General features: G+C 43.7%; 1 protein-coding gene across 2 annotated transcripts; it reads right to left on the bottom strand.

Annotated features, from left to right (window-relative positions):
- Positions 1–303: 303 nt before the first annotated feature.
- Positions 304–26,935, bottom strand: CLPTM1L (CLPTM1 like). 2 transcript variants are annotated; one of them, XM_083624697.1, is made up of 17 exons: positions 26,531–26,935; positions 21,547–21,647; positions 19,897–20,086; positions 17,627–17,772; positions 14,679–14,757; positions 13,422–13,539; positions 12,203–12,297; positions 11,110–11,194; positions 10,310–10,413; positions 9,995–10,060; positions 9,321–9,371; positions 7,935–8,017; positions 7,189–7,223; positions 5,296–5,351; positions 5,151–5,195; positions 4,124–4,239; positions 304–3,007 (listed from the first exon to the last, which is right to left on the bottom strand). In XM_083624697.1, the coding sequence occupies exons 1-17, from the start codon at positions 26,711–26,713 to the stop codon at positions 2,923–2,925; spliced, it is 1,638 nt and encodes a 545-aa protein (XP_083480823.1). In that variant the 5' UTR covers positions 26,714–26,935; the 3' UTR covers positions 304–2,922. The 2 variants fall into 2 exon arrangements, with proteins under 2 accessions (XP_083480823.1, XP_083480824.1); XM_083624698.1 differs by lacking the exons at positions 304–3,007; positions 4,124–4,239; positions 5,151–5,195; ... (1 more) ...; positions 7,189–7,223; positions 7,935–8,017 and adding an exon at positions 8,703–8,760 and having other exon boundaries at positions 9,220–9,371.
- Positions 26,936–27,331: the final 396 nt, after the last annotated feature.

Genomic DNA, 27,331 nt, shown 5'->3' with positions numbered 1-27,331 from the left:
TCCACTTCTGGATGCGAACGGGGCTCCAGAACGGATCCCATTTGCATCCAGAGGTACCACTGTACCAGTTTAAACAGTCATGGCTCCTCCTTCCCACAAAGAATGCTGGGAACTTTATTTTGTTAAGGGTGCTGAGAGATGTTAGCAAACCTTTATTTCCCTCACAGAACTACAATTCCCCAAATTTCCCCAGGAAGAGGGATTGTTCACAAGTATGAACATATGCATTTTTTAAATGAAACAGAATGTGAAGAGTACTCTTCAACAACGTAATGAGAATGTCAAGTAGAGACAACAAAAGCATACCCATAAACATTTATTTACATGGAATGAAGGAAACAAATATCATTGACTGGATGGGAGGCTAACCAGGTCTTTCTGAATTGACAGGACACTTTGATGTTCCCAAATACACTCCTCATTCAAGTTTAAAAATAAAACAAGTTCATTTAAACCAAACAATGTTTGCACTGCAAATTATTCAGCTAATCACTGATATTCTGTACTTTTAGACACCAAACAGAAAAACAAACATGTGCTATTAATATTTCTGCCAAGAGGTTATTCTTTATAATTTGAAAACAATAAGAAGCTTCTACCAGTTTGAATTTATTGGAAATTTAGATTTATGGCCTACTTCTCCCATCAAGTACTCTTGGGGCCTGTGATTTTTTAGTAAGTGTTTAAATTTTTCCCAGCGAAATCCATGGGAATGAAATCTGACTGCTTTGTGCCCATATTTTAAGTTTACATTCAACTTAGTAGTACAATAATTTTATTAAGTTTACCGTAATTCTGAAAAAAACAAGTTTTTTTTAAAAAAAGAGATTACAAAGGCACTTGTTAGCACTTCAAAATATAAATACTTGCCAGAGAAACCACAGCAAGTAAGGAAGGAATGTTGAAAGACAAAGCTACCCAAATGCAGAACTTCAGGGTTTTGGGAACGACTTCAGAAACTTTCAGCATCCAGATAAACTGAAAGCTGAAGACAAAAGGGCACCATCCAACCACAGTGCACTTCTTTTAAGGCCCATTCATTTCAATGGGAGAGAATGCCTCCATTGAAAAAATAAGACAGAGAACTAATTGACTGCCAACATCCCCACCTCCCAGTTAAAAATATAAAAATATAGCAGGGGGGGAAAGAGTCCTGAGGAACCAAAACAGATTTTTAAAGTATCCTGACACCCGAAACTTAGCAACCTAATGTTGTCTGAAAGAATAAAGTACCAGTGCATCTTTTGATGCTGGAGTGCGGAACGAACATGCATATTCAACCATATTGAATGCAATACCTCTTAGTAATGAAGGTCACCATTAAGCATACTCAAGTCTCATTCAAGTCAATGGGCTTAAGCATGCACAGCGGGGAGCAGGCCCTATGCACCAATCCATTGGATGGGGTGGGGGGATTAGGCCAACGTGCACACAGCGTCTCAATAAAAATAAAAATCCTAGAGTCCAAATTTCATGGAATTAATTGGAGATCAAAGCTCAAAAAGGACAGGTGGGATTGTAGCTCTACTAAATGTCATGCTGTGATACAAGTGAAGATCCTTTATAAGGCGGCTTCACTTGCATTTTGGACATGCTCAAAATAAAGTGACGTAGTGACACTATTTGATTAGATCAACACATCCAAATTAATTTTAAAAAAATGCAAAAGATTAAAACCCTGCAACACCCTCCCCCCCAAGCAATGGCAACTGGAAAGTTCTCATTTCCTTTTCCAGCAGATTTGCAACAGAATCTCTTTACACTTCCCTTCTGATGTCTCTGTTTTCTATTAGGTGCTTTAAGCAACTTCTTCCCATCTTTATGCTATCTATGTCAATATAGAAGAAAAAGGCCTAGTTTCCCTGCTGAAATATAATTGGCACAATAGTGTGTCATGCAAGTATGTATTTACATTTTGTTTTTTTTAAAAAAGAGGTTTTTGACTACAACATAATGGCTCTCGCTCTAGGAACGAAGATCCAGTTTGGAAGGAAGGAAGAAATGCTAACTCTAGGGTTGAAGGACGACGTTTTGCCCACTGCACAAAAAACCCCCAAACAACTGAATACTATTTGTTGCATGTGCTCAGTTGGACTTATGCCAATAAGCCTTTGTTGTTTTAAAAAATGCATTTTAAAAAGTTACAAGCTTTCTGTGTCCAGTGCTGGCTTAGAACTGTTTGGTACATACATGTTAAAGTGCATGCCTTTGTATATTGACAATATTTCAGCAACAATGCCCAATTCTGCTATGATAACATGTTCCACTGTGAGAAGCATAGCTGTCATCTCAGTCTAAAAGATGAGATGTTCATGGTGGAGAAATTGATACAAAAGAAGGAGTGTAATCCAGTCAAGCAAACTTTTTAAAAAGTCCACATGATTTCAACGCGTGAGATAAAAATGCACTGAAATCTCTTGCACTGAAATCAGGGTCTTGAATTTGACTGGATCATGCCCAGGGATTGGCCCAATTGAGTACAAAAGCATTTTGCTGGACGGTTTGAAGGTCACGTGCTGGCCTCCTCCCCACTTTCGTTACCCTTTTGTAATTATTCACAGTATACTTCTATTTCTCACAGGCCTTTAAATGCATACAACCACACTGCCAGATGCTGGAGGGTCAAAGACATTAAGCAGGACAGACACAAATATTTATGCAGAAATTTCCACAGAAATTCAAAATGTTAATCATTTGAGTGAAACCTGGCAGAAATATTGGCAGACTTCTTGAACACAAAAAAACAACAGCAAAGATAGATCCAAAGGCAATCAAAACATATTTTGGCAATGCAGATGATATTTTGTCCATGAAGTTCTGTCACAAGCTTTGAAGAATACTCTTTTGCTTTGCTGCTTCTTAAAAGCCAGACAACATATGCAGCCAGTATCAGTCCAAAGAGACTCCTAGAGTTATCCTAAGTTATTCTTTGTGGGGCTTTCTTTTCGGCTTCTCTTCGTAAGATTCTCCATATTCATTCACTCTGCTCTTATCCACAGGATAAAGCCTTGCAGATAAAAAGAAACAGTTAATATTTCCTTTAAGAAAAGTCTCCACAGGGTCATACTTTTGCCACCTTTAATTGGTAGTTTTTCATGCATCAACGCCAGAATATCCTTCCTTGCAAATACCATCATAATGCTAATTATTACTATTCTTTTCAGCAACAAGGTCTGTCAACGTATGTTGAATGATACTTGTGAAATCCTGATACTACTTTTATATATGGGTTGCCAATTGCTGAGTGGATTTTGCCCTCGCCCTGCTTTCCATACCCTCCGCTGCCCATCTCTATTAGACTGTACACTTGCAGACAGGGACTTCCTTCTATTTTATTTTATTTTTTACAGCACATAATTGATTTTTGGGGAGACTAAAATGAAAAAAATGAAAGCTCCCAGTTTGCAACAGATAACACAGTGGTTCTCAAACTCTTGAACCCACAGATGGCTTGAAAATTACTGACAGTCGTGCGTGGACCACTTTTAAGATTCCTCTGCCTGTTGTAGCTATTGTAATGTGCTGGAGCTAGGTGGTGTATGATCTTCAGTTGCACTTTTATTACTCTTTTTATTTCTTATGTATCGCATTTCATTGTGCTCCATAGAATTCAAACGGTGAGACAATAAAATACAACGTAACAAATAAAAATAACCCTTAGAATACTATTAAAATCCATATGAATATTTCATGCGATGGATGTGCAGTCTCCCATCTTCAATCACAAGTCCACAGAGAAGCTATGGACCATCTGAATGAAACTTGAGGACCACCGGTGGTCCCAGACCAGTTTTGGGAACCTCTGCTGGGAGTGTGACCAAGAAACAGAAGACATCATAGGATTATGTGAACAGGGGCAGGTTTGCTACTTAATGGCTGGGGTGAGCAGGAAGCATAAGTAGTGCCATGACTATAGCATTTTTACCTGCCCCTTATCTGTTCTTCAGTGTTACAATTAGCGCCAACATGAAACAAGGATTCCCTTTTAACCAGAATTTGAGGGCCATTTTTCTCAACACAGCTTGATATACAGAACTAGTAAGATCTGCCTTTTCTGACAAAAGAACGAATGGCCAAACATTAACAAAAACAAAAAAACTAAAGTTATAAGAGGAACTCATACCATCTTTGGTAAAGGTAGACCAGGAACACCACGTCATCTCTAAAACATGCCAGCCGATGAGATGTTGGCATTGTGATGATAAATGCAAAAATATCATCAATGAAAGTGTTGAATGCCTGGAGAAAATAATGCACAAGGTGAACGCAGCGTACGTAGCAGAACATCAATCAAGTGTTGTTCCCAGCAAACCAAGTTTTCAACCAAATCATCCATTCTTCATAATGCAACATTTAAACAGAGTTTCTGAAGCTAAAAAATTGAAATTGGGGGTGTAGCCCACCTCGTCTAGTCTCCCAGTGAGCCTTAAAAGAGCAACTCACTGCACAGGAACTAAAAACTAGTATGCATTTTTTGTGGTGGGGGTGGGGAGGTAATCAGAGTCCTGAACTCATCTGCAGAGGCAAGCAGGAGCTCAATCTACACAGTGCTTTATGACTGGGAACCGGTAATAAAAAGGGCCCTTAAAAAGGCAAAAATTGTGGGGAGAAACTGGTTAGACAGAGACAAGAACTATAACCCTCAGTAGCAGCTGGGAACAGTTTTAATGCTTTTTTTTTTTTTTTTTTTGGTATGCAGACCAGGATCTAGACTTCAGGCCTACCTAACTTGCGACCCATGAAGCTAAATGCAGTTTAACAACCACATCTTATACTCAACAAGGGACCACTGACAAAGAATAACGTAGTGGTACCTTGGAAGTCGAACGGAATCCATTCCGGAAGTCCATTCGACTTCCAGAATGTTCGGAAACCAAGGCGCAGCTTCCGTAATCGGCCAATCGGAAGCCGCGTCAGACGTTCAGGTTCCAAAGAACGTTCGCAAACCAGAACACTCACTTCCAGGTTTGCGGCATTCGGAAGTGATGACATTCGGCTATAGAAGCGTTAACCACATCAAGAGTTTTGCTACATATTATAATTGTTGGTGCATATTGTCTGGCCATAAACTACTGCTGATTGTCAACTAAATGATATTAACTGAGGGTCAGAACTATAAATCTTAGAACTGTCAAATGAACTTAACTTACTTTGTATGTGAATGCCTTCCAGGGCAGATGTGCAACAGATTTCATCTGGAAGAAATAAAACCACACATTCATATATACTAGCAGTAGTAAAGGAGGCCGGACGAAACAAAAAGGTTAAGGTATTCTTTAAAACCTTCAGATTTACCTTATAATTTACAAATAGTTGTGGCAACATAAATAGAAATCCAAAAGCATATACTCCTGTTGGGAAAGAAAACATGAACTAGGTTTAATAATTAAAGAGCAAAGCCTTAAATGCCCTTAAAGACTTTTATTTCTATCACATTTACATTATCAGGATACAATGACAACTGGTTAAACTCAGCTAAGAGATGGCAAAGCCCATTTTGCAATTCTCAAGGAACCTCTCAAGATGTCAACCACAAAACTGAGTTAACTGGTTTGGGAGATCAGGGAGGTTTAGCTCACATTGTCTAAAGGAGGACCCTGCCACCCCCAAATAAAAACAAGACTTATGGTACCTATCCATTTCTACACTTGAAATGAAGCTAGGGTAATGTCACAGCTAAGAAATGGAAGGAAGGAAAATCCTATTCAAATCTACCCCCTGCAAAACGTTGGGGACCGGGCAAACTTAGGAAAGCCGCCATGTCATCGGGAACCACTGCCTGAAATGAGACAACAGCACTAGCCTACGTTGCAACGTTACTGTAAAAATAGTTGAGATGATACAAACAAAGCACATGGTACACTCTTGGCTGCTTTTGCATGCATGCTTATTTGGATATAAGTCCCAATGAATGCAGCAAGGCTTGCTCCCAAGTAAAAGTGCTCCATCTGTAATTAGCAGCCATTCCGCTTGGCCACAGCAAAGGGAGAGGTTAAGTCAGCCTAATCCACTCCTTGGTTCTTCCTCTCTCAGAACTGTCTCTCACAGTGGCTAATCCACCTGGCTGTTAAACATTTATGTAACCCAATAAGGAATTAACACCTTAATTGGCTGGTTTCCCTGTTCCTTGCACATCACCCCCCCCCCACTTTTCTGTAAGATCTGTTAGGGACAGTATTATTATTTTGTAATCTTGTACAGTGCCTTCAAAGATTTTAGGTGTTATATAATTGCTACATATTCTTGTAGCAGACAACCAAAATTTTGTCTTGCTGCTTTCTACTCCAACTGTCAACTACAATCAAGAGGCACTGTTAGCCCCGGATCTGCTCACTCTTTTTCTATTTATAACAATCTGTTACAGAGTAATGTGCAAAGCCACCCATGTGTTCCTTTGTGGTACACAAGGAAATCTGTCCAGACACTTTGGACATGTTTGCAGGATGAACTGGAGAAACAGCATGGACTACCTAAAGCAAGATATAGTATGAAACCCAAAGTTATACATTCTTTCTGTCATAAGCTCCTGCTTCTATTAAGTCAAGTAGTTCAAGGCACCAGCACAGGCATTTTAATAAAAATGATTTTAGGGTAGGTGTGTGGGTAACCCTTGGGCTCTCCAGATGTTGCTGAACTACAACTCCCATCAGGTGCAGCAAGCCAGATATTATGGGAGTTGTAGTTCAGCCCCATCAGGAGGGCCAGAAGTTCTCCATCTCTGTGCTAGGTGAACAAGGGATAGTTGGATCTACTGTACTGCATGTGTAACAGTCGCCTTCATGGGGCATATTTCTGGGAGCTCGGCCACTGCTCAATGATGCTGACCCCCAGCTGTTGCCAGGGCCAGCTCTTGCTGTATTGCACAACTTAAGAACTACTGAACCTATCACATCTGAGCGCTCCCCAATGTAAAGAACACCATGCAGTCAGAGCACTAGCCTCTGGTTCTAGTTAACCCTTCTGCCAGACACCCTACTTTACTACTTGGAGGGTGCTACTTTTGTTCTTTTAACTTGAGAAAGCATTTAGTTCTGTGATTTCTACCCAGCCCAGCGAGTTTCACCACAGGCGATTATTAATGACACAAGTTTCCAGAAATACTACCGTTTTTAAGAATAACTTCACTCTGTAATCATATTTTTAGAGAACTAGACTTCAACAAAACACATAAAACAAATCCATACTTACCATTGACAAAGCTGTTAATTAACCATGAATACCAGCTATAAGGGGGCGATAAAAAGAATATTTGCATTAAATTAATAAAAACAACATTATCTGCTGTTTTATTTCCTTCCTTCCTTCCTTTCAAAAACAAAACAAAACCCACACCAGCACAATACAACCCCTCTTCCCCCGCCTTTCTCTTTCCTCCATGCTTTAACACAGTGTTTCTCAAACTTGGGTCCCCAGCTGCTGTTGGACCACAACTCCCATCATCCCTAATGATGAGCTACCTAGGGATGATGGGAGTTGTAGTCCAACAGCAGCTGGGGACCCAAGTTTGAGAACGACTGCTTAACATAAGAAAGCACAGGTGTACATGTAACTCGCATCTCATGCTTATTTTACTTATGCGACCGCAGCTCTCCACCAACTACTGCTTGCCTTCAAGTCATAATCAGAGCTACACTTTGTGAAGTGGTTTTGTAGCATGTTCCTAATGGCCAAACCATTATTTTGATGCAAGCTCTGAGCCGGAGCACTATAGTACCGTGAGGATCTTCTCATCTCAAACTGGTCAAGCATATATTCTTTGCTACATTAACTAAAGAGAACTCATAAAACAAGGCAGACATTTAGCCACCAGGATAACATTTCCAAACCATTTGCCTTCTTTGACTTTGCAGTATTATAAGTCATTGGCTCAAGGCTATGCAACAGACATTTTAAGCAGTAATTTCAGGTTTCTGAAATAATTCACAGCACCTTACCTTTTGTATTTGATATTAAGCAATGAATAAATTGCACCTCCAATACACAATGGGTATAGTAAATATGATAAGTATTTCATAGCCTGAAAAAGAAAACATTTTTTTGGGTGAACTTTACTCCTATATTACTACCGTTTGTCCATTGAGCTCTAGGTGGCATAAATGGATTTCCTCACTTTTATTTTCACAACTGTATCATACAGGTTAGGCTGAGAGATGGTGGCTGATCGAAGGTTACCTAGGATTGGACATAGGGTTCTGTGGTTCCAAACCACCCACTAAACCACACTGGCTTTCATTACGTTGAAAGTTAATACTTGGAAGTCCATACTAGGAAAGGGCAGAGTCTTCAACAGACGAAATGTACAGGAGCCATTCCAACTCTTGCCTCTGCCCTCAGTACACAATGGAATTTTGTGACACACACACGAAAATGGACCAGGAGGCAGAACGTCATTTCTAAAACTCAAAACCAGTTTCCCACTAATGTAGCATACACTTTACACGAACACCCACATTGCAGCTTCAAACTATATTTGCAGAAAGATCAATCCGTACATGATTCCTTATAGACCTTTCAATTCAACAGCATGTATTAAACCACTAGGGAGTTCAAAATCTGGAGCGCAATGCCATTCGTTTGACAACACTAGTTCTCATTCCTGCCCACCTTTGACCTGTTGTCTCCATTTTTATACAGAGCCTGGCAAGGCTCTAGATCAGTTCTTTCCTTACTAAGAAATTCCACAACAACTATTTTCTACTCAGTTATGGTCTACTACATCATGCATCTGAGAAAGTGGCCTTGAGCCCATGAAAACATATGCTATGTGTCAGGGAACTGCCATCGGCTCAGGGGGGAGAGGGGAAAAGGCGGCTGGATTACAGAGAGCCCCCAAAGATCGTGGGAAGCAGCACTTCCTCAGCGGAGGAAGGAAGCCACGCCTCTAGTGGGGAGGAGATGCAGGGCTCGGAGGATGCAAGGCGGTGCCAGGGCACCTTGCCTGAGCAAAGCGGGGAGGAGGGAGGTCCCCCTTTACCCAAGCCTTCCTTGCGCAGTAGGCTTTCGCGCAGAGAGGGGAGGCGTAGACTGGGGGTCAAGAGACTACTCTGCTGGGGAAGATTTAAGGATCGCCCACTCTCAGATTCTGCCAGTGAATGAGCAAGACATGGAATAGAGGCGCTCTGCATTGTAAAGGTTTTTAGCACCAATAATAAAGCTTTAGAACAGACTAGTAAGGCATCTTGCCTGATTGCTCTCGGGCAACCACCCGATACCCCTAACACTATGAAAAAATGATAACTGTTAAAATGCGACAATACTTTGCTTTTTGCTGCTATCCCCCTGGGTATTAAACTAAATGTTACGTTGCAGATTTCTCTTACCTGGGTATCATACTCCTCAGTTTTCTTCTCAGACTCAGTAAATGCACCAAACTGTATAAAACATAGGAACAGAAAGAAGCAATCAGGTCGACCATATGCCCTACTGTTTTGATAAGAAGGGATAACTTTAAAAAATGTAATGGAGAAAGAAATGCACAAACCAGTTTACATACTTTACTTAGAACAGATGGAAAAGATTTAGAGATGAAATCCAAGGCTGCCATTCAGTGCCCCACAACCTCCCAAAATCTGTTCTGGAGGGTTGGGTGATCCTCCAGAACAGTGCGGAAGGTGGAGGCAAAGTGAAAATATCCTCTTCTCCAGTTATGTTAACAGACACCATTGCTAATTCAAAGCAATAACCCCAAGTAGCAGAAACAGGTTAAGGAATCTCATGCTGTGGGCAGAAAGCTTTGAGGGCTGGAATTCAGAGCAGAAAAATGGGCGTGGGGGTGGAGTCGGGAGAAATGCTGCTGTTCTGATCCAATCTGGAATTCTCCATTGCAGGCATCAAGAAAAATAAAAGTGCTAGGAGACCTGATCCTAGATCCTTTACATTATACATTATTTGGGCCTTAGTGGCATAGTATGCTATGATCAGAGTGGCTCTGGAAGAAAAAACGGTTCAAATGAAGCAAGACGATTTCTATATAAACAGTTAAAAGGTAATTTACCTTCACTGCTGGCACCAGGCCATTCCATTCAATTGTCATTTTCAATGCCTTCTTCACTTTCCAAAGCTGGAAGGTAAAAACATTACCTTAGTATCTTCACGTATTGTTTTATTAACTGATTTCAGTTTTCACACTGTTAACAGCCGTTGTCAGAAATGAGTCAACGGGCTACAAAGTGGTTAAAATGCCAGATTCATTTTGAATGAAGCTGGTTCTGACCTACTGAAATATACTGGATGAAATCAGTTTAAATCCACATGAAGCTACTTTGAGGATATGGCTGTCTGGGATCATATGAAACGTGCGGCAACTCACCTCAATCACTGCCCCGATACCGGCTGGAATCAGCACCAACAAGCTTGTTTGTTCATCCAACAGGAAAAGAAATATTATCACGGTACTGAAGCATCGCCAAAGCACTGCATGGAAGAAATTCACATGAGGACACTTGTGAGAGTTTTAAAATAATGCATTTCTCGAGTTTAGAGAACCCTACACCCAACTTTACTGAAAAGTGGCATTCATCTGTTTTAATAGTTGCATTCCTACATATAACTGGCTCCAGGTCTACACAGCTCTAGGCAAAGTATCATCAGTGGCTCTGTCCAGAGGCACCTTGCCAAGCAGAGTGGGCTGCAGCAGAATCGGTGGCAACAGCAGGAGTGGCACAGGAAGGAGAACAGCATGGGAACTGCCATTTCAACATCAGAGACACTGAATACAGATTAAACAGGCATGTCTATAGCCAACTGGTACACCTTTCAGTGCTGAGCGACAAGGAAAAAAATCCTAAATCAACAGAGCTGCCTAAACTGGGCCAGGCGGGCTCTTAAAAAAGATTCTTCCTTTTTCCATCAGTGCTGAGAAGGGCAACAGAATCCTTTACAACCCCTCCCCAATGCACTAGCACTCTGGAGGGATGCTATATCGAAGGAACTGTGCAGAGATTAAAATGATAGCACCCTTGCTTTAGCCACTTTGCACTTGTTTCAACACCGAGAGACAAGCGGAATAAATGTAACGGGGTCCGGCCACATCAGTATGGGTAGGCCTTGCTGGACCTTCGGCTTCGGTAACCATGAAAAGATGGCACAGAAAACTCACACATTCCATACCTGCTTTTGTAGACATGCCAATCATGCTCTTTTTCTTCTTCCAGAAGCTGATGTCATTTTTGAATGCAAGGAAATCAAAGAGAAGCTGCAAATACCAAGATGCCATTAGATTAGAACCGACCAAAAGAGAGCAGCACAATTATGTTTCTACAGTTGGTAAAGTCTTGCAGGCACTGCAACTACTAGGCCATGACATTTTGAGGGCCACAAGTTCCTCATCCCTGGTCTAGATGACCATGTGAGCCCACCTCTGTTTTCAGCTTCTGCTTGGCAATGTCTATCCACTTCCATAATGCAGGAAACAATACAGCGGACCTGCAACTTGCCAGGAGGACCGACAGCCTGAGTTGGTACAGTGGAACCTCGGTTCCCGAACGGCTCCATTGTCTTACATTTCAGTTCCCGAATGTTCAGGTCTGTGGAACCCAGAACTGGCAACGCCTTACAATTAAGAGTCGACAAACCAATAGAAAACCCTTCCTCATGTCTATCTCCTCTCAAGTAATCAGTCAGAGGTTCTAATGCTACAAAACCCCAGCACACACTACAATGTAGATCAGCTGCTAAAAGCCTGTGATATGAAAAAAACTCAATTTGCATTACACTTTTTATGAATCTGTAATTATATTTACAGATGAATCAGGCAAACTAGCTAATTTTGCAAGCTTCTCCCTCCAGTCAGAGTTCTAACTGTCTCTATTAACACCGGCATTCCAAATCAATTTCCAGAGACTTGGAGGCCAAGACAAATAAACTTATGCAGCCTTGTGAAACATGTCAAATCATTATTAGCTACATTTTCATTCTTCCTTCCTTCCTAAGAAACTCAGGGCATTGTTTTGGTTTCACAACTACCCTGTGAGGTAAGTAAGGTAGGAAGAGAAATTATGCCTGATTGTGACTGTGTGTATTTCAATCTCATATCTAACATTCTAACCACCAACCCAGCATCTATCTATCCCTGTCTTAATTTGAACATAGCCTCAAACAGAACTAGCGCTGTTCTAAACAGGAGCTTGGAGTAAGCCAACAGAATTCCACAATTATTAGATACACCGTCAGATCAGTGCTTAAATATCCACAATTCACTTACATGGAATGCTGCTACAAAGAATGTCAAAGCAAGAAAATAGAGGTTGGTATCCACAAAAATCCCCTTTACTTCATCGGCATCTTTTTCGGAAAAGCCTAGAAGAATGAAGTGGACAGGACATGGGCTTACAAGCAAGCTGAAGAAGAAGTCCCAAGCATTCTAAATATAGTTCAAATATGAGAAAATCAAACACACACTTTCTCTTCCTTTACACCCTTGGGCAAATAGAATGGAAGCACAACATATATGAATAATTAGACAGGTGTCGTCTATTGATGGAGGACATACAACTCAGCTTATGATTTATGTGCAGATGGCCCTGGTTGAAGCTCTGGCAATCTCTAGTTGAAAGAATACGGGTAGCAGGACTGGGAAAGAATTCTGCACGAGATCTTGGGGAGTAAAAAATGCTGTGCTGGATGGGCCAGTGGCCTGACTCAGTATGAGGCAAATTATTGGGTTATCAACAAGACTTTATAAAAGCGAAGCATCAGCAAATCATAGGTTTTTATTGACATTGTATTCTGTAATGCACTACACAATGTATTGCCCAAAATTCTATTGTGTGTTAAAAGCTGACTGGAGAGGCAAACATACATGAGTCCAACCCAGTTCACACTGAAGAACTATATTGCCTTTGAACTTTGAACTTCATCCATTGTGGACACTTGGTTAAATAAAACAAGATCCAAATCACAACATTGCCAATATTCATGCATTGCACACACAATACCTGGGGAGGTTGCAAGGCTGAATACCTTCTCAAGAAAATTGTTTTACACACAAAACAAGCATATGGGGAACAAACTGAGGCTTCAACTATTATTCTCAACATCACCACCACTTTCAGAATTGTTTGTTCACATGCAGTCTGAAGTGGTACACACCAGGAACTGTTTCACCACTACATCAGCCCTTTGTGCATGTATGAACAAAAGAGACGGGGGGGGGGACAGGACAATTTGGATAGTTCTAGACAAGGGGGGGCCCTGCAAATGCTGCTGCACTCTGAGCCCCTGGCCAATCGTCAGGGATGAGGGGAACTGGAGCCCCATCAACACCTCTAGATCCACAAGTTCTCCACCTCTGCTCTAGACTTCAAAATGGTGTCTTTAATCTTGAATGGTACGGATATTACACATCAACAGTAAGCTGGATTTGTGTTCATCAGTACTATTCTTACAGAAATATTCAACCCACTCCATAAACTGAACCTTACCGAACTGCTGCAGGGAGTACACAGCATCTTGCATGTGGATCCAAAACCTCAGTTTCCCCAGGGAAATTTTATCATATGACACTGTAAGGGGTAGTTCTGTTGTTGAACGGTTTATAATCTGCATCAAGTTTGAAAACAAATAAATTAAGAATCACAAGATGAACACCGACAACTATAAACTAGTTTAAGATTACGCCTTCTAAAAGGGCAACATCATACAGTGGGCTACTTACAATTAAAAAGCAACATCTTTCTAAAAAAAATACTGAAGTAGCAACGTAACATTACAGATGTAGGGTGATTCTCAGCAGTCTCTACATTCCACTCTTCCAGGTTATGCCACATACCACAATAGGTTCAGAGACAGGTGGGGCTTCCATAAGGTGCAATGTAGCCCTTTAATGCTCTTCCCTTGGAAGCCAAGCCAGGTGGATGTAGTACCAAGTACACTGCAAGTACCTTGCCTAGAATAAGAGGCCTGCACTCTCCTCCCTTAGTGACATGGAGCTGTTAGAATTCCTGCTCTGTGACTGCAGTCATGGGATTGTTGTCTGTCACATGACAGTGTGTGTTTTGACTCCACAGAGTGGGAAGTGACGGAGACAGGATGTTTGTGTTACTGTGTTCCGTGAAGTGGGACTATTGTCCTTTGTCCTCTCTCTTTGCTGTCTGATGCTAGAGAGAGAGGGAGCCATGTTGCAGTGCTCTGTGTGTGTTTATATGTAAATAAAGTAGATTAGCCAAAATGCTGAATTGCTGAGGTCTGTTATGCAAACTGTGCAAACTCTGCGGATCCCTAAGTATGCCAATGTCAGTTGGCATCAGTCGCTGTGATGTTCGGGCTGAACAAAGCTTTTGAGGCTCCCGAACGATCGACCAGGAGGGAGAGAACATGCATGTGTCTCTGCCAGGGTCCTACTCAAGTATAGGACGAGCTCCTGACAGGAACTACCCTACGCTTCCCCAGGGTGCATATGCCATCCACTTCAGAGTCAAAGGGCAAAAAGTCTGTGTGCCTTAGAAATCAGCAGGCACAGCAGAATCGTGCAAGGGCTACATGTACAAAGAGGAGAGAAGGAAAAAGCGAAACATTCTGTATCGTCCTATGAAGTTCCCATGCTACGTGTTGGAACTGCACAGCTAGAATGGGATGGCGCACCCCTTTCTTCAACTTAGACTGCTGTAGCAGAAACAACAAATGTCCATTGAGACAAACAAACAATGATAAAAAACGTAAGATGGCATGCTGTAGCTCACCATTAAATCTTTCACTCTGTTGCTCAGCTGATCAATAAACAATATTGGAAGATAATGCACAGTCTTGCCCAACTGAACCCTAAGTTTTAAAACAGATTTTGTTATGAATACAAATAATTCTATTTCAATGCAATAAACAAACAAACATTACTATATGCATCTTAAAGTGCAAAGCACATATTCCAGCATCAGCTAAAATATTTCTGCCTAGAACCTATCTTTACACCAAGCAAACACTCATTTATTCAAGTTTTCTCAGAGAGAAAAGAAACCCAAGTTCATTTAACATTCCAATTTTTCGTCTGGATAACGGTCTGTGGAATTTGGGTGGCTCCTCTACTCAAATGAGCCTTACACAAAACAGTGCCAAGCTAGACAAAAGTCACTGACCCCTCAATTTATGACCCAAGTGTGACGTATCAACTGGATTGCTAACCATGGGGGGGGGGGAGTTATAAGATGAGCAATATCTTGAAGCAATGGAATCTGACTCAAAACTATTTGAGGGTGACACACCAGGGTTGATTTTAACACATGCCTGTAAAAATCTACTTTGTGACAGCAAAGCATAGAACGAGTATCTGCATTTTCATCCCCAACATTTGAGAAAGCTGAAGCAAATGGGTGACGTGTGTAGCCTTGGGGGTAGACAAACTAAGGCCTGGGGGCCGGATCCGGCCCAATCACCTTCTAAATCTGGCCTGCAGATGGTCCAGGAATCAACGTGTTTTTACATGAGTAGAATGTGTCCTTTTATTTAAAATGCATCTCTGGGTTATTTGTGGGGCCTGCCTGGTGTTTTTACATGAGTAGAATGTGTGCTTTTATTTAATAATAATAATAATAATAATAATAATAATAATCTTTTATTTATATCCCGCCCTCCCTGGCCGAAGTCGGGCTCAGGGCGGCTAACATCAAATATATAACATTGGTATAAAATCAAACAATAATTAAATTACCTCCTAAAAACAGGTCAGAATCAAATTAAAGTCTAATTAGATGGCTTACCGCAGCAGAGTGACCTTTGACCTTACATATACAGCCAGAATCCCACTACGAATATATATATATATATATATATATATATATATATATATATATATATATATTCCTTGGGGGTGCCCATGGAGCTGTAGGATCTCAAACTGACCTTGGGAGCCAGTCAAAGTTTGTAGTCATTACCAAACTTATTTTGAAGCAACAGGATCTTATCTCATTTTTAATATAGTTCTTCATGTTACAAAAGAGAAATACGTACATAAGAATATAATATGGTGTTACTACCACCCTGAGATCTATGGGTATAGGGTGGAATACAAATTTAACAAATAATAATATTAATAATAAATAAATAAACTGCCAAAAACTATCTCCTTTACAGAGACAAACATAACCCAGGCCCCACATTGCAAGATACAATACAAAATGTGAAAATACAATTAATATAAACATAATAAGCTGTCAAAAGCAGCATCTCATCCATTACCCTGAGCTTCAGAGATCTCTGAAACCCTGCCTGAGGTCAGGGATGAATTCTGAAGAATGCAAGATCAGGCAGATCTGCTCTCCCAGTGGATTTGTGTCCTGCACTAAAGGGCCCTTGCATCCACCACTCTCAACTTCCCAGCATTTTATTTGTGAAAATCATTCTGGATCATAAACTATCAGGGCAATGTATGATGTTAAAACGCTAAAAAGCATTAGATGTAGTAGAAAAGTTGGGCATAGAGAGGCAATTTTAATCTGTTTAAAATGTATCTCTGGGTTATTTGTGGGGCATAGGAATTCGTTTATTCCCCCCCCAAAAAATATAGTCTAGCCCCCCCCCAAGGTCTGAGGGACAGTGGACCAGCCCCCTGCTGAAAAAGTTTGCTGACCCCTGATGTAAACAGTGTTAGAAACTAAGATATGAAAGGTAGGAGCTAAATGGCACCTTAAACCTAAGTTATGGGTGCAACAATGGAATGTCTAGGTGTACTTTTTTATAACAAGAATACAAAGCTGAAAACAAATGAACTGCAGCTAAAATATTATGTTCTTTTTTCACATGGTCTAGTCCTTCCCTTGCCCACCCCCTAATATTCTTAAGAGGGTCTCTTCTCCAGTATTCAGAGAGTAGCTGGAAGTGGGGAGGCAGAAAAAAACTGAAATCTTAGGCTTTGGGCTCCACTTTTAAGTATGGAGGTCTGGCTGGAAGAAACATGGACCTTATGGGGACAGAGCTTCTCCGAGATCTGGTGTTTAATACTAAAGACTATCAAAAAAACCGGCAGAGAGGAATTGAGAGAGAATTAAGAGCCTCGGACGTGAGGTCTCCAGGTTGATAGTAGATTAAGACTGATGGACATCTGTTGGGGATCGAAACCGGGAAAGGGGGTGGTGGGGTTTGGGAATCCAAAGGGTGTATAATTATAATCTTTTTTTTATTTTGTTTTGTTATTAGTAAGAAAATAGGGGAATTTGTGGAAGGGAATTTGGGTCGACTTTAGAAAAAGGTTTTAAGAATGAGCACTGATGTACAAATATGGATGTTTATAAGTTAAAATTGGTTTTTTCTTTAAAATGAACTAAATATAAAAAGGTTAAAAATTGGGGATAAGAACTTGTTGAACTAACAATTTGAATTGGAATATAAGAAGGGGAGGTGTGGGGAAGTCAGGGAAATATGTCATTGAAAATAAGGATTGTAAACTTTATGTGTTTTTTATTTTTTTTTGTTTTTTGCTTTTTTGATTTTTTTTTGTTAAGATGGAAAATTTTAATAAACATTTATTTAAAAAAAAAAACAAAACTGAAATCTTAGGCGCAGTACCGTGCCCAGAGTTCAGAAACTGCTCACACTAATGAAATTCCCTGTCGCAAATTGTGCCTAGAACAATGGGAGTTTCAAACATTTCCTGTATATTTTGGTAGAATTTTGGATTAGCAATTTAAAAAATACTTACATTTTCATGTATCTGTGCACATCAGCAGGGAGAGAGGATCCATCAAAGACAAAGTCTTCCACCATAACATTTAAGGTTAGCCTGGACCTCCAGTGTGAGACAGGCTCATCTAGAGCATAATTCTGCTTTTTTTCTGCTTCAATTTGCTGCTCAATAAAAAGAGATACAAAAGTTATTTCAGAAATCCAGGCTTTTGGGCAGAAATATTACAAAAAAGGTGACAGTATGGTCATGATTGCTTTCAAACTCTAATCTTCTGCTTTTCCATCTTTATGGAGCAGACATTACAATCTAATCCGAATAGTTAAGTAAAGCTTCCATTCCTCTCACCAAACAAATCGCATGGTGCCTTCATTACATAACTTTAGGTGCCAGGTGAAAATGTTCCCCTTCAACCATGCCTATTCTGTTGGTTGGCATTTCTTAGTGCAGAAAGTATTGACCTGATCTTCCCTATTCTAAATAATTCAAGAGGGTTCTGGAAGCTTCTCTGTGTGAAAGAAACAAGCAGAAGGTTCATGATGTTTGGGTTATACCTTCAGAGAAGCTGAGTACAGCTGGCTTAAACTGATTCTGTTATCTCTTTCTGTCAACATGCTAACTATAATAATAAGGCCAGAAGAAACCTGGGTCTCACTCTCGTTCTGTCTCTCATTCCTTCTAGTGTGGTGTTCTGTATATAGTGCTAAGGTTTAGTCTTATTGTTAAGTTATTGTAAATTTAAGCTAAGTCTGCTGCGACTGGATTTCTTATGGACTGTGCCAATCCTGAATATATTGGATTTGTGACCATTATGCTCATTTGCATTCAGTAGAAGTAAAACTCTGCTGAATGAAATACAATTGCCTCTGGTCTATTTTTGGGGGGGAATCCTGCAACGTGTTTAGGTTTTTACTCTACTAACTGTACATTAGAATTCTACTCTGGATCAATATATGAGTCGAATACATGACATATACTATGGCCTTTTAAATGTGTTTGTGGGAGGGGGGCTATTGGTTTGTTTTTATTTTATCATGTATTTTGTGTTCTCATTTTGAATTTTTATACTGTTAACCACCCTATGATATTTGGATGAAGGGCAGTATAACAATTTGATAAATAATAATAAGGACAACAACAATAGCTTCAAAAATAGTGAGCAGAGTAGCTAGGGATCTAATTGCTTTGCAAGCAGGCACAGAGTTCAAAATGGTGGCTCAGAAATGTAAATCTAATCTATAAATATATACAATAGCAAAAAGCAAAATCACCAAACACCCACCAATCGCACAGGATGTAACTACAGACTCAGCATCCAAGCAGGCCACCTCTTATTCAGAAGTCAGATTAATTCACATCACCCTCCCTGGTTGCGCCAATATTTTACCTAGGAGCAAGCCCACAAACCATTGCCCAGGGAGAGTGTCCTCACTCTCATCACACTCTGAAAGAGCAACCTAAAGAGTTCTCAGGGGGCTCCACTGGGGTTGTCGGGACATCATGGCAGCCTCCAAACAGATAGGCTTCCCCCATGGAAAACAGCTGCGACTGTAGCAAGGCTCTTACTCTTGCTCTTTATGGGTGAGCCTAGGTAGCCAAACATTCTGGCTCATTTGGCAGTTATTTACATAAAATGTGCATTATGTACACTAAAACTCACCTGCAAATTCTACTGAAGGGCAAAGGTTTCCTTCTATGGCCAGTAACTGCCACAGCACTGCTTTCGGAGAAATGAATTGAGGACGTGCATTATCTAAGCATGCCCACTTGCAGGTAGAAAATAATTCTGAATGTGTTTAGTTTCGCAAACTTTTCATGTGCACAAGGTACTAGCACTATTTTTAGGTAAAAGTAAAGGCACCCCTGACCATTAGGTCCAGTCGTGACTGACTCTGGGGCTGCAGCGCTCATCTTGCTTTATTGGCCGAGAGAGCCGGCGCACAGCTTCCAGGTCACGTGGCCAGCATGACTAAGCCGCTTCTGGCGAACCAGAGCAGCGCATGGAAACGCCGTTTACCTTCCCGCTGGAGCGGTACCTATTTATCTACTTGCACTTTGACGTGCTTTCGAACTGCTAGGTTGGCAGGAGCAGGGACCGAGCAACAGGAGCTCACCCCGTGGCAGGGATTCGAACCGCCGACCTTCTGGTCGGCAAGTCCTAGGCTCTGTGGTTTAACCCACAGCGCCACCCGCGTCCCTAGCACTATTTTTACTTGGCGAATTATTCAGTGGAAGTACTGCAAAATGTCAGAAATCTCCCAATAACAACAAGAACAAAAACCTCTCACCTGCGTGATAGATTCTCCTGTAAGAAGATTAATTTCTTCTGGTTTAGGGACCATATAAGTAGTCAGCGGGCTTACTATATGCACCTGCTTGCCATCATGCCAAGGCAGAATTCCAGCATGATGGAGAAATATGTAGGCATATAATGTCCCATTATTTCGTGTTTTCTTTGGTACTGAAACGTTAACTGTTCTGAAAACGAAATAAAGACATTAATTATACAAATAACGTTTATGCTTTTTCTTCGCCATGAGATGCAATCGTTAGCAGTTCTGCCTCAACCAGGACTACTAGTGTTTTAGACACTTAAAAGTGAGATACTCTGATACATTCAGAATTTTTAGATTAACTTTTAAATGTCTTTTAGTTGAATGGTGAAGGAACAGATTCATATTTCTGTTCGGAGTCTGACTGATTCCACATTCTTTTATTTTGTTCTAATGAAGCATTTCAGATCTCCAGGAATTTTAACTTTTGATGATAGCACCAAATCTTCCTAAAGGCCATTTATATAGAAGACAAAATTTCCCCAAACAGGATTCTGTTCGCTTGCTGGTCTGCAACACCAACCAGAACCCAATCATGGGACAGAAACCACCTTTTCTGTCTGTATGTCGGAACAGTGATAAGGAAGCTCACCTCTATGTTGTGTTTTTGAAGGGAGAAGTCACAGGACTTTCTCCTAAAAAAGCTAATTGGGAAGGGAAAGAAACTGTCCCTACTTTTTTCCATGGAAGTTTGTAGTGGAAGGGGAGGAAGTAAAAGTGGTTTCCTCCCACTTTTGCTGGGTTTGGTTGGAGGCAGCAGCAAGGAAACTCAACTCATAAGAGAGAAACTACTTCTTAGTTCCTCCCTCCAATCTTCCGTTGAGCAAAGCAAGGATTTTTTTCCCTTTCCACTGAGGTTTTGCAGGAGGTGAAAGCAGCAAGTATGTTACCCAAGTCTTCTGCAAAGGACCCTTCCTTCCTCAAGTTTTCTGCACACAGCACACACTCAAGGAAACGAAGGGAAGAGGGGCAACCACTTATGATGAATTTTGTTACTAAAGACTTCTGAATACTTACACCTACACCACGAACAAATCCTGCCCAGAAAATCAAAATAGATGGGCTTAGAACTTCAATCTGAGCACACTTATCTGGAGGTAAATCCCATTAATGAAAATTAGACTCACATCCTTCTTTTCAATTAGCATGCTAAAAATGGGCACAAGTCAGACAATTGTAAGCTACTTTGAAATAATCAGTAAAAGGCAGAATACACATGATTTAAACAAAGGGAGTAAAATAAAACTGACTTGAGGCACGATCTAGCCCAGTGGTTCCCAAATATTTCCCTCCATGGACCACTTGAAATCTACTGAGAATCTTGGCAGAGTGCTTGATAATTTCTCTGCCTCTTGTAGCAATTGTAATGCACTGTGCATATGCTGTGTGAATCTATTTTTACAGACATGCCACAGACAACCTCAATTGCACACCACAAGTGGTCCACCAACCACAAGCTGGGAATCCCTGATCCAGCCGCAGTTCAAAAACTTCGAAGACACCGTCATTTCAATGATAAATATTACAGCACATGCTTAACTCTTATGCTAAATACATGGGTCTTAAAAGAAAACTGTACATAATCCATTAATAATCCATTAATACCTTTCAAACTTGGACTCGACGTCAAAGTTATCCACATTCAAAACCAGATCAATATTATTTTCAGTGCCTATGTTTGATCGCGTGGTCGTGTAAACGCTTAGCTGAAAGAGAAAAGGGACAGTCAATGCTTGCACAAATACTTCCTTCCACCATGTTGCTGTGCTGGGTGCTGATGAAAGTGGAACAGGCTGTGCTCCTGCCATCCCAAGCATTTATTCCCTTTATCTGCTGCCAATCCCTCCCTCCCAACTCAAGGCCAGCATGTTTTCAGCTTGCAATCCACATTGCCTTAGTGACATCTAAAACACATACGCCACTTAAAAGGGGCGTATGAGGCTGTCTGTGTCTGGACCATAGAGCTCTGGCCGGAATGCAGAAGGCAGGAAGTGGTCACATGTAGACTATGAAACTCACTTGCCATGGAAGGTATGATAGCCCCAATGTTGATGAAGACCTTTTTATTTCAGCATTTTTAGTTGCTGACTAAAAATCAGCATCTCCCGCCATAATCTACTTTAATAATTTTATTACTTTAATTGCTCACTTGTTATTTGTTTCATTAAACTGATGCAACTCCTCTTGACCATCTCTTTTGAGACTAAAAGTGTGGGGTATGATTCTTCTAATCTGATCACCGTATATTGAACAGAGATAGATTCCCCACCTGCTCCAAGTTTATGAAGCGTTGTGCAGGAAAGGAAGTTGCCTGCTTCTGTAAACACTGTTTTGAGTTTACAGTGGTGCCCCGCAAGACGAATGCCTCGCTAAACGAAAAACCCGCAAGACGAAAGGGTTTTCCGATTTTTTAGCAGCTTCGCAAGACGAATTTCCCTATGGGCTTGCTTCGCAAGACGAAAGCCCATAGGGAAATCTCCGGGGACAGCGGGGAAGCGCAGCGCGCCTTCTCCTCTGTTCCCGGACCTGTCCTGAAGGCTTGCGGTGGGAGGAAGGTTTTCCTCCCCACCGCCAACATTCAGAAGGCTGTTCTGAAGGCTGGCGGTGGGAAGAAAAGCCCTTCTCCCGCCGCCAGCCTTCAGAAGAGTTCCCCCAGGGCTGCCTAGGCTGTGGATAGCAGCCTGCTGCCCCGCGCGAGGGGCGCTCTGCTTCAGAGTGCCCCTCACGCGGGGCAGACATTCGCAGCTTGGGGAGCCCTGCAGGACTTCCCCGCAGGGCTCTCCAAGCTGCGGATAGCAGCCTGCTGCCCCACACGAGGGGCGCTCTTAAGCAGAGCGCCCCTCGCGCGGGGCAGCAGGCTGCTATCCGCAGCCTAGGCAGCCCTGGGGGAACTCTTCTGAAGGCTGGCGGCGGGAGAAGGGCTTTTCTTCCCACCGCCAGCCTTCAGAAGGCTGTTCTGAAGGCTGGCAGTGCGGAGAAAAGTCCTTCTCCCCCCGCCAGCGTTCAGAAGAGGTCCGGGGACAGACTGTCCCTGGACATGGTCTGAAGGCGGTCTCCATAGGAACGCATTAATTGATTTTCAATGCATTCCTATGGGAAACCGTGCTTCGCAAGACGAAAAACTCGCAAGAAGAAAAAACTTGCGGAACGAATTAATTTCGTCTTGCGAGGCACCACTGTATTTATATGAGTTGCCATTTGTTTTCTGCCCCCTTTTCTAGTGCAGCTGCGTATGGAACTCCAGTGACCCACGTAGTGGTAGACCCATCAGTGGGTGGTGATGACGATTAAAGAGCATGGTGCTCCTTTCCAAATCTATAACTCTGTAGTCTAGTGCAGAATATACAAATCTGTTTCTTTCCATTCTCCTGCTTGAGACGTTCTGCTCCTGACAGGACAATAGACTAATAAAACTGACAGGGCACAGAGAGCAGCCTTCTACTTTACTGGGGAAACAGAGGAGGATCATGCAACATCCAAGCCTGCCATGTTGCTCATGGTCGTTCCTTCTCTCTCCCTCCCCGCTCCCAAGAGTCCACTACAGTGGAACAAAGTTACACTGTACATGACTTTACAATGCACTGTAGATGAAAGGTGTTAATATGGTACAAGAAGACACAGACCATCCTTTTGACAGAAAAGTCAAATAATAATACTAGGAAATTGGGGTGCAAAGGCCTCATATCATTCTTACGCTGCCTAGGAATTTGAAATAACTCTTTATTAAAAACATAATTGAGAGTGGGTGCTTTTATTTTTCAACATAAGCTTAGCATTCATACAGCACTTTACAGAACACTTAAAGCTATTCACATATATCTTGCTAATCCAGACACAGGCAAACTCAGCCCTCCAGATGTTTTGGGACTACAACTCCCATCATCCCTGACCACTGGTCCTGTTAGCTAGGGTGATGGGAGTTGTAGTCCCAAAACATCTGGAGGGCCGAGTTTGCCTATGCCTGCGCTAATCCTTAGAACTCTGCTTAACAGCAACTTTTGCCAAATAAGAACTGAAAAAAGTAGGGTGGTCTTGGGCCAGCTGGACTGCTGCTTAGTTGTACTGCCACAAGGCTGGTCAACAGGAAGGGGGTGGCAATCTGGCTCAAGGGTCTCTAGGTACTGATTCCTACACTTTTCAACAATCTTGCATAGTCAGCATCATCACTCCATTTTGAAGAAGGGCAATGGTGCCTGGCAAGAGCAATTTGCTCAAGGCTTTAATTATGAAGGGGGTTGGCAGCAGCAGCACTTCCTGGTTCACAGTGCAACGTCAGTCAAAGGATGGGGAAAAAGGAAGCAGGCTGAAGAACTTATGTAGCACACCATGCTTCACTGGTCAGTTTGCAGCAGACCACCTAAGCACTGTCCACTGGCTGCTCCAAGTTCCTTGCAAAGCGTACTGTACCAGATGGGCCTTCGCCTTGCTCTGAAAGTTTCACATTGATTGGTTGAGAGTTTACTTACATGCCGCTTTGCACAATGAGCTTCATCCACCTAAAGTGGCTTACAGCAAATCTTGAGGGGTAGGGAAGAATGCAGAGGCAGTGCAAATATACAATATGCCACAGTACAGATACTGTACGGGAGTGGGGGATTGTGATTAAAGAAGAAAAACCAGATTGTGCAAGGCTGAAGTGCGCTCACACACAGCTGTCTATGCCTTTTAGGTGACGTGTCCCTCCCCAACTTGGCACCGAGTGGATCGGACGGGGAAGGGAATATGAACTTGCCTCTTAAAAGGTTTTTAAAAATAAAAAATTATACGTTCTTCATTGTTGCAAACTGCTGACAGAAATATTTCTGTGATGCATAAACACTCAAAGCAAACCACTTGGGTAGCTCCGTTGGCACTGAAAACACCACCAAGGTCGTAGGTTCTTTCCCCCTGCCTATTCCTGCACTGTGGGGGGGGGGGTTGGGGGTTGGGCTAGATGATCCTCCGGGTCCCTTCCAAATCTACGATTTCTATGAACGAACCGACACCCCCAAATTGATTTGCCTCGGAGAGGAGAAAGGGGAGAACTTGTGGAGTTTTTATCCTTCCCCCCACTCCTCTGGATTTCACTCCCCCCCCCCCGCATGGTTGCAAAAACGCGGTGACACATTTCCATCATACAGTGGCATATAATTACTCAAATAAATAAACGAACAAATGGACTCCCCCACGCATCAACTGATTGCTCCCCCTTCCCTGCCCCCTCCATCACCCATTGACTGCCCCTCTCCCCTGCCCACTGATTGCACCCTCCCTCCGCCCATTCATTGCCCCACTCCCCATTCCCTCCCCCACCTATTTATTGCCCCCTTCCTCCCCCCACCCATTCATTGCACCACTCCCCATTCCCTGTCCCCCCCCACCTATTTATTGCCCCCTTCTCCCGCCCATTCATTGCCCCACAACCCTTTCCCTGTCCCCTTACCCACCTATTTATTGCCCCTTCCTCCCCCTCCCATTTATCCCCCTCCCCCACCCATTCATTACCCCACACCCCCTTCCCTGTCCCCTCCCCCGCCTATTTACTGCCCCCTTCCTCCTCCCCCGCCCATTCATTGCCCCACACCCCCTTCCCAGTCCCCTCCCCCGCCTATTTCTTGCCCCCTTCCTCCTCCCCGCCCATTCATTGCCCCACACCCCCTTCCCTCCCCCGCCTATTTCTTGCCCCCTTCCTCCCGCCCGCCCATTCATTGCCCCACACCCCCTTCCCAGTCCCCTCCCCCGCCTATTTCTTGCCCCCTTCCTCCCCCCCCGCCCATTCATTGCCCCACACCCCCTTCCCAGTCCCCTCCCCCGCCTATTTACTGCCCCCTTCCTCCCCCCCGCCCATTCATTGCCCCACACCCCCTTCCCTCCCCCGCCTATTTCTTGCCCCCTTCCTCCCCCCCCCGCCCATTCATTGCCCCCACCACCTTCCCTCCCCCGCCTATTTCTTGCCCCCTTCCTCCCCCCCCCGCCCATTCATTGCCCCACACCCCCTTCCCTCCCCCGCCTATTTCTTGCCCCCTTCCTCCCGCCCGCCCATTCATTGCCCCACACCCCCTTCCCAGTCCCCTCCCCCGCCTATTTCTTGCCCCCTTCCTCCCCCCCCGCCCATTCATTGCCCCCACCCCCTTCCCAGTCCCCTCCCCCGCCTATTTACTGCCCCCTTCCTCCCCCCGCCCATTCATTGCCCCACACCCCCTTCCCTCCCCCGCCTATTTCTTGCCCCCTTCCCCCCCCCCCCGCCCATTCATTGCCCCCACCACCTTCCCTCCCCCGCCTATTTCTTGCCCCCTTCCTCCCCCCCCCGCCCATTCATTGCCCCACACCCCCTTCCCTCCCCCGCCTATTTCTTGCCCCCTTCCTCCCCCCCCCGCCCATTCATTGCCCCACACCCCCTTCCCTCCCCCGCCTATTTCTTGCCCCCTTCCTCCCCCCCCGCCCATTCATTGCCCCCACCCCCTTCCCAGTCCCCTCTCCCGCCTATTTACTGCCCCCTTCCTCCCCCCCGCCCATTCATTGCCCCACACCCCCTTCCCTCCCCCGCCTATTTCTTGCCCCCTTCCTCCCCCCCCCGCCCACTGACTGCCCCTCCCCCTCGGCGCCTCACCTGCAGCTTGGGCCTCCGCGCCAGGTAAGGCCTTATGCAGCCGTCGTTGGCGTCGGTGTCCCGGGCGGCCGCCAGGCAGGGCCGGGTGTGGACGATGCCGTACATCACCCAGCAGGTGTGCGCCACGTAGACGGCGAACAGCCCCACCGCCAGCCCCGTCAGCGAGCTGCGCCTCGGCAGCATCGCCCCCGAGAAGCGCCGCCGGCATCGACCGCCCGCACCACACGCGGAGGCCCCCCAAGGCAGGCGCCCAGCACCGGGAGCAACGCGGCCGCCGCCGTCCCGGGAAACGGCAGGATCCGACCCCCGGCCCGCTTTCCGCCTCACGCTCCGAGCGCTCTCTCTCTCTTCCCTCAGCGGCGGGAGGCCGGTCGCGCTCCGCCCCGCGGCATGCCGGGAAGTGTAGTCCCGCCCAGGCCGGCGCCGGGTTCCTGTGGGGCGTGGCCTGTCTCGGGCTCGAGCGGGGAGGGCTTTTCGCGCCTTTCCCCTCCGCTCTCGGGATATCCGGGCGGAAGTCGGCGCTGCTGGCCCTTTAAAACCCCATCAAGTAGTATCACTGCAGATGGTGACAGCAGCCACGAAATTAAAAGACGCCTGCTTCTTGGGAGAAAAGCAATGACAAACCTAGACAGCATCTTAAAAAGCAGAGACATCACCTTGCCAACAAAGGTCCGTATAGTTAAAGCTATGGCTTTCCCAGTAGTGATGTATGGAAGTGAGAGCTGGACCATAAAGAAGGCTGATCGCCGAAGAATTGATGCTTTTGAATTATGGTGCTGGAGGAGACTCTTGAGTGTCTCA

The sequence above is a fragment of the Podarcis filfolensis genome (genome assembly GCF_964270895.1).
Source record: "Podarcis filfolensis genome assembly, chromosome: 7".
In the NCBI taxonomy this organism is placed as follows: domain Eukaryota; kingdom Metazoa; phylum Chordata; class Lepidosauria; order Squamata; family Lacertidae; genus Podarcis; species Podarcis filfolensis.
Note: the sequence above shows the minus strand (reverse complement) of the source record. Positions and strands in the feature narration are given on the sequence as shown.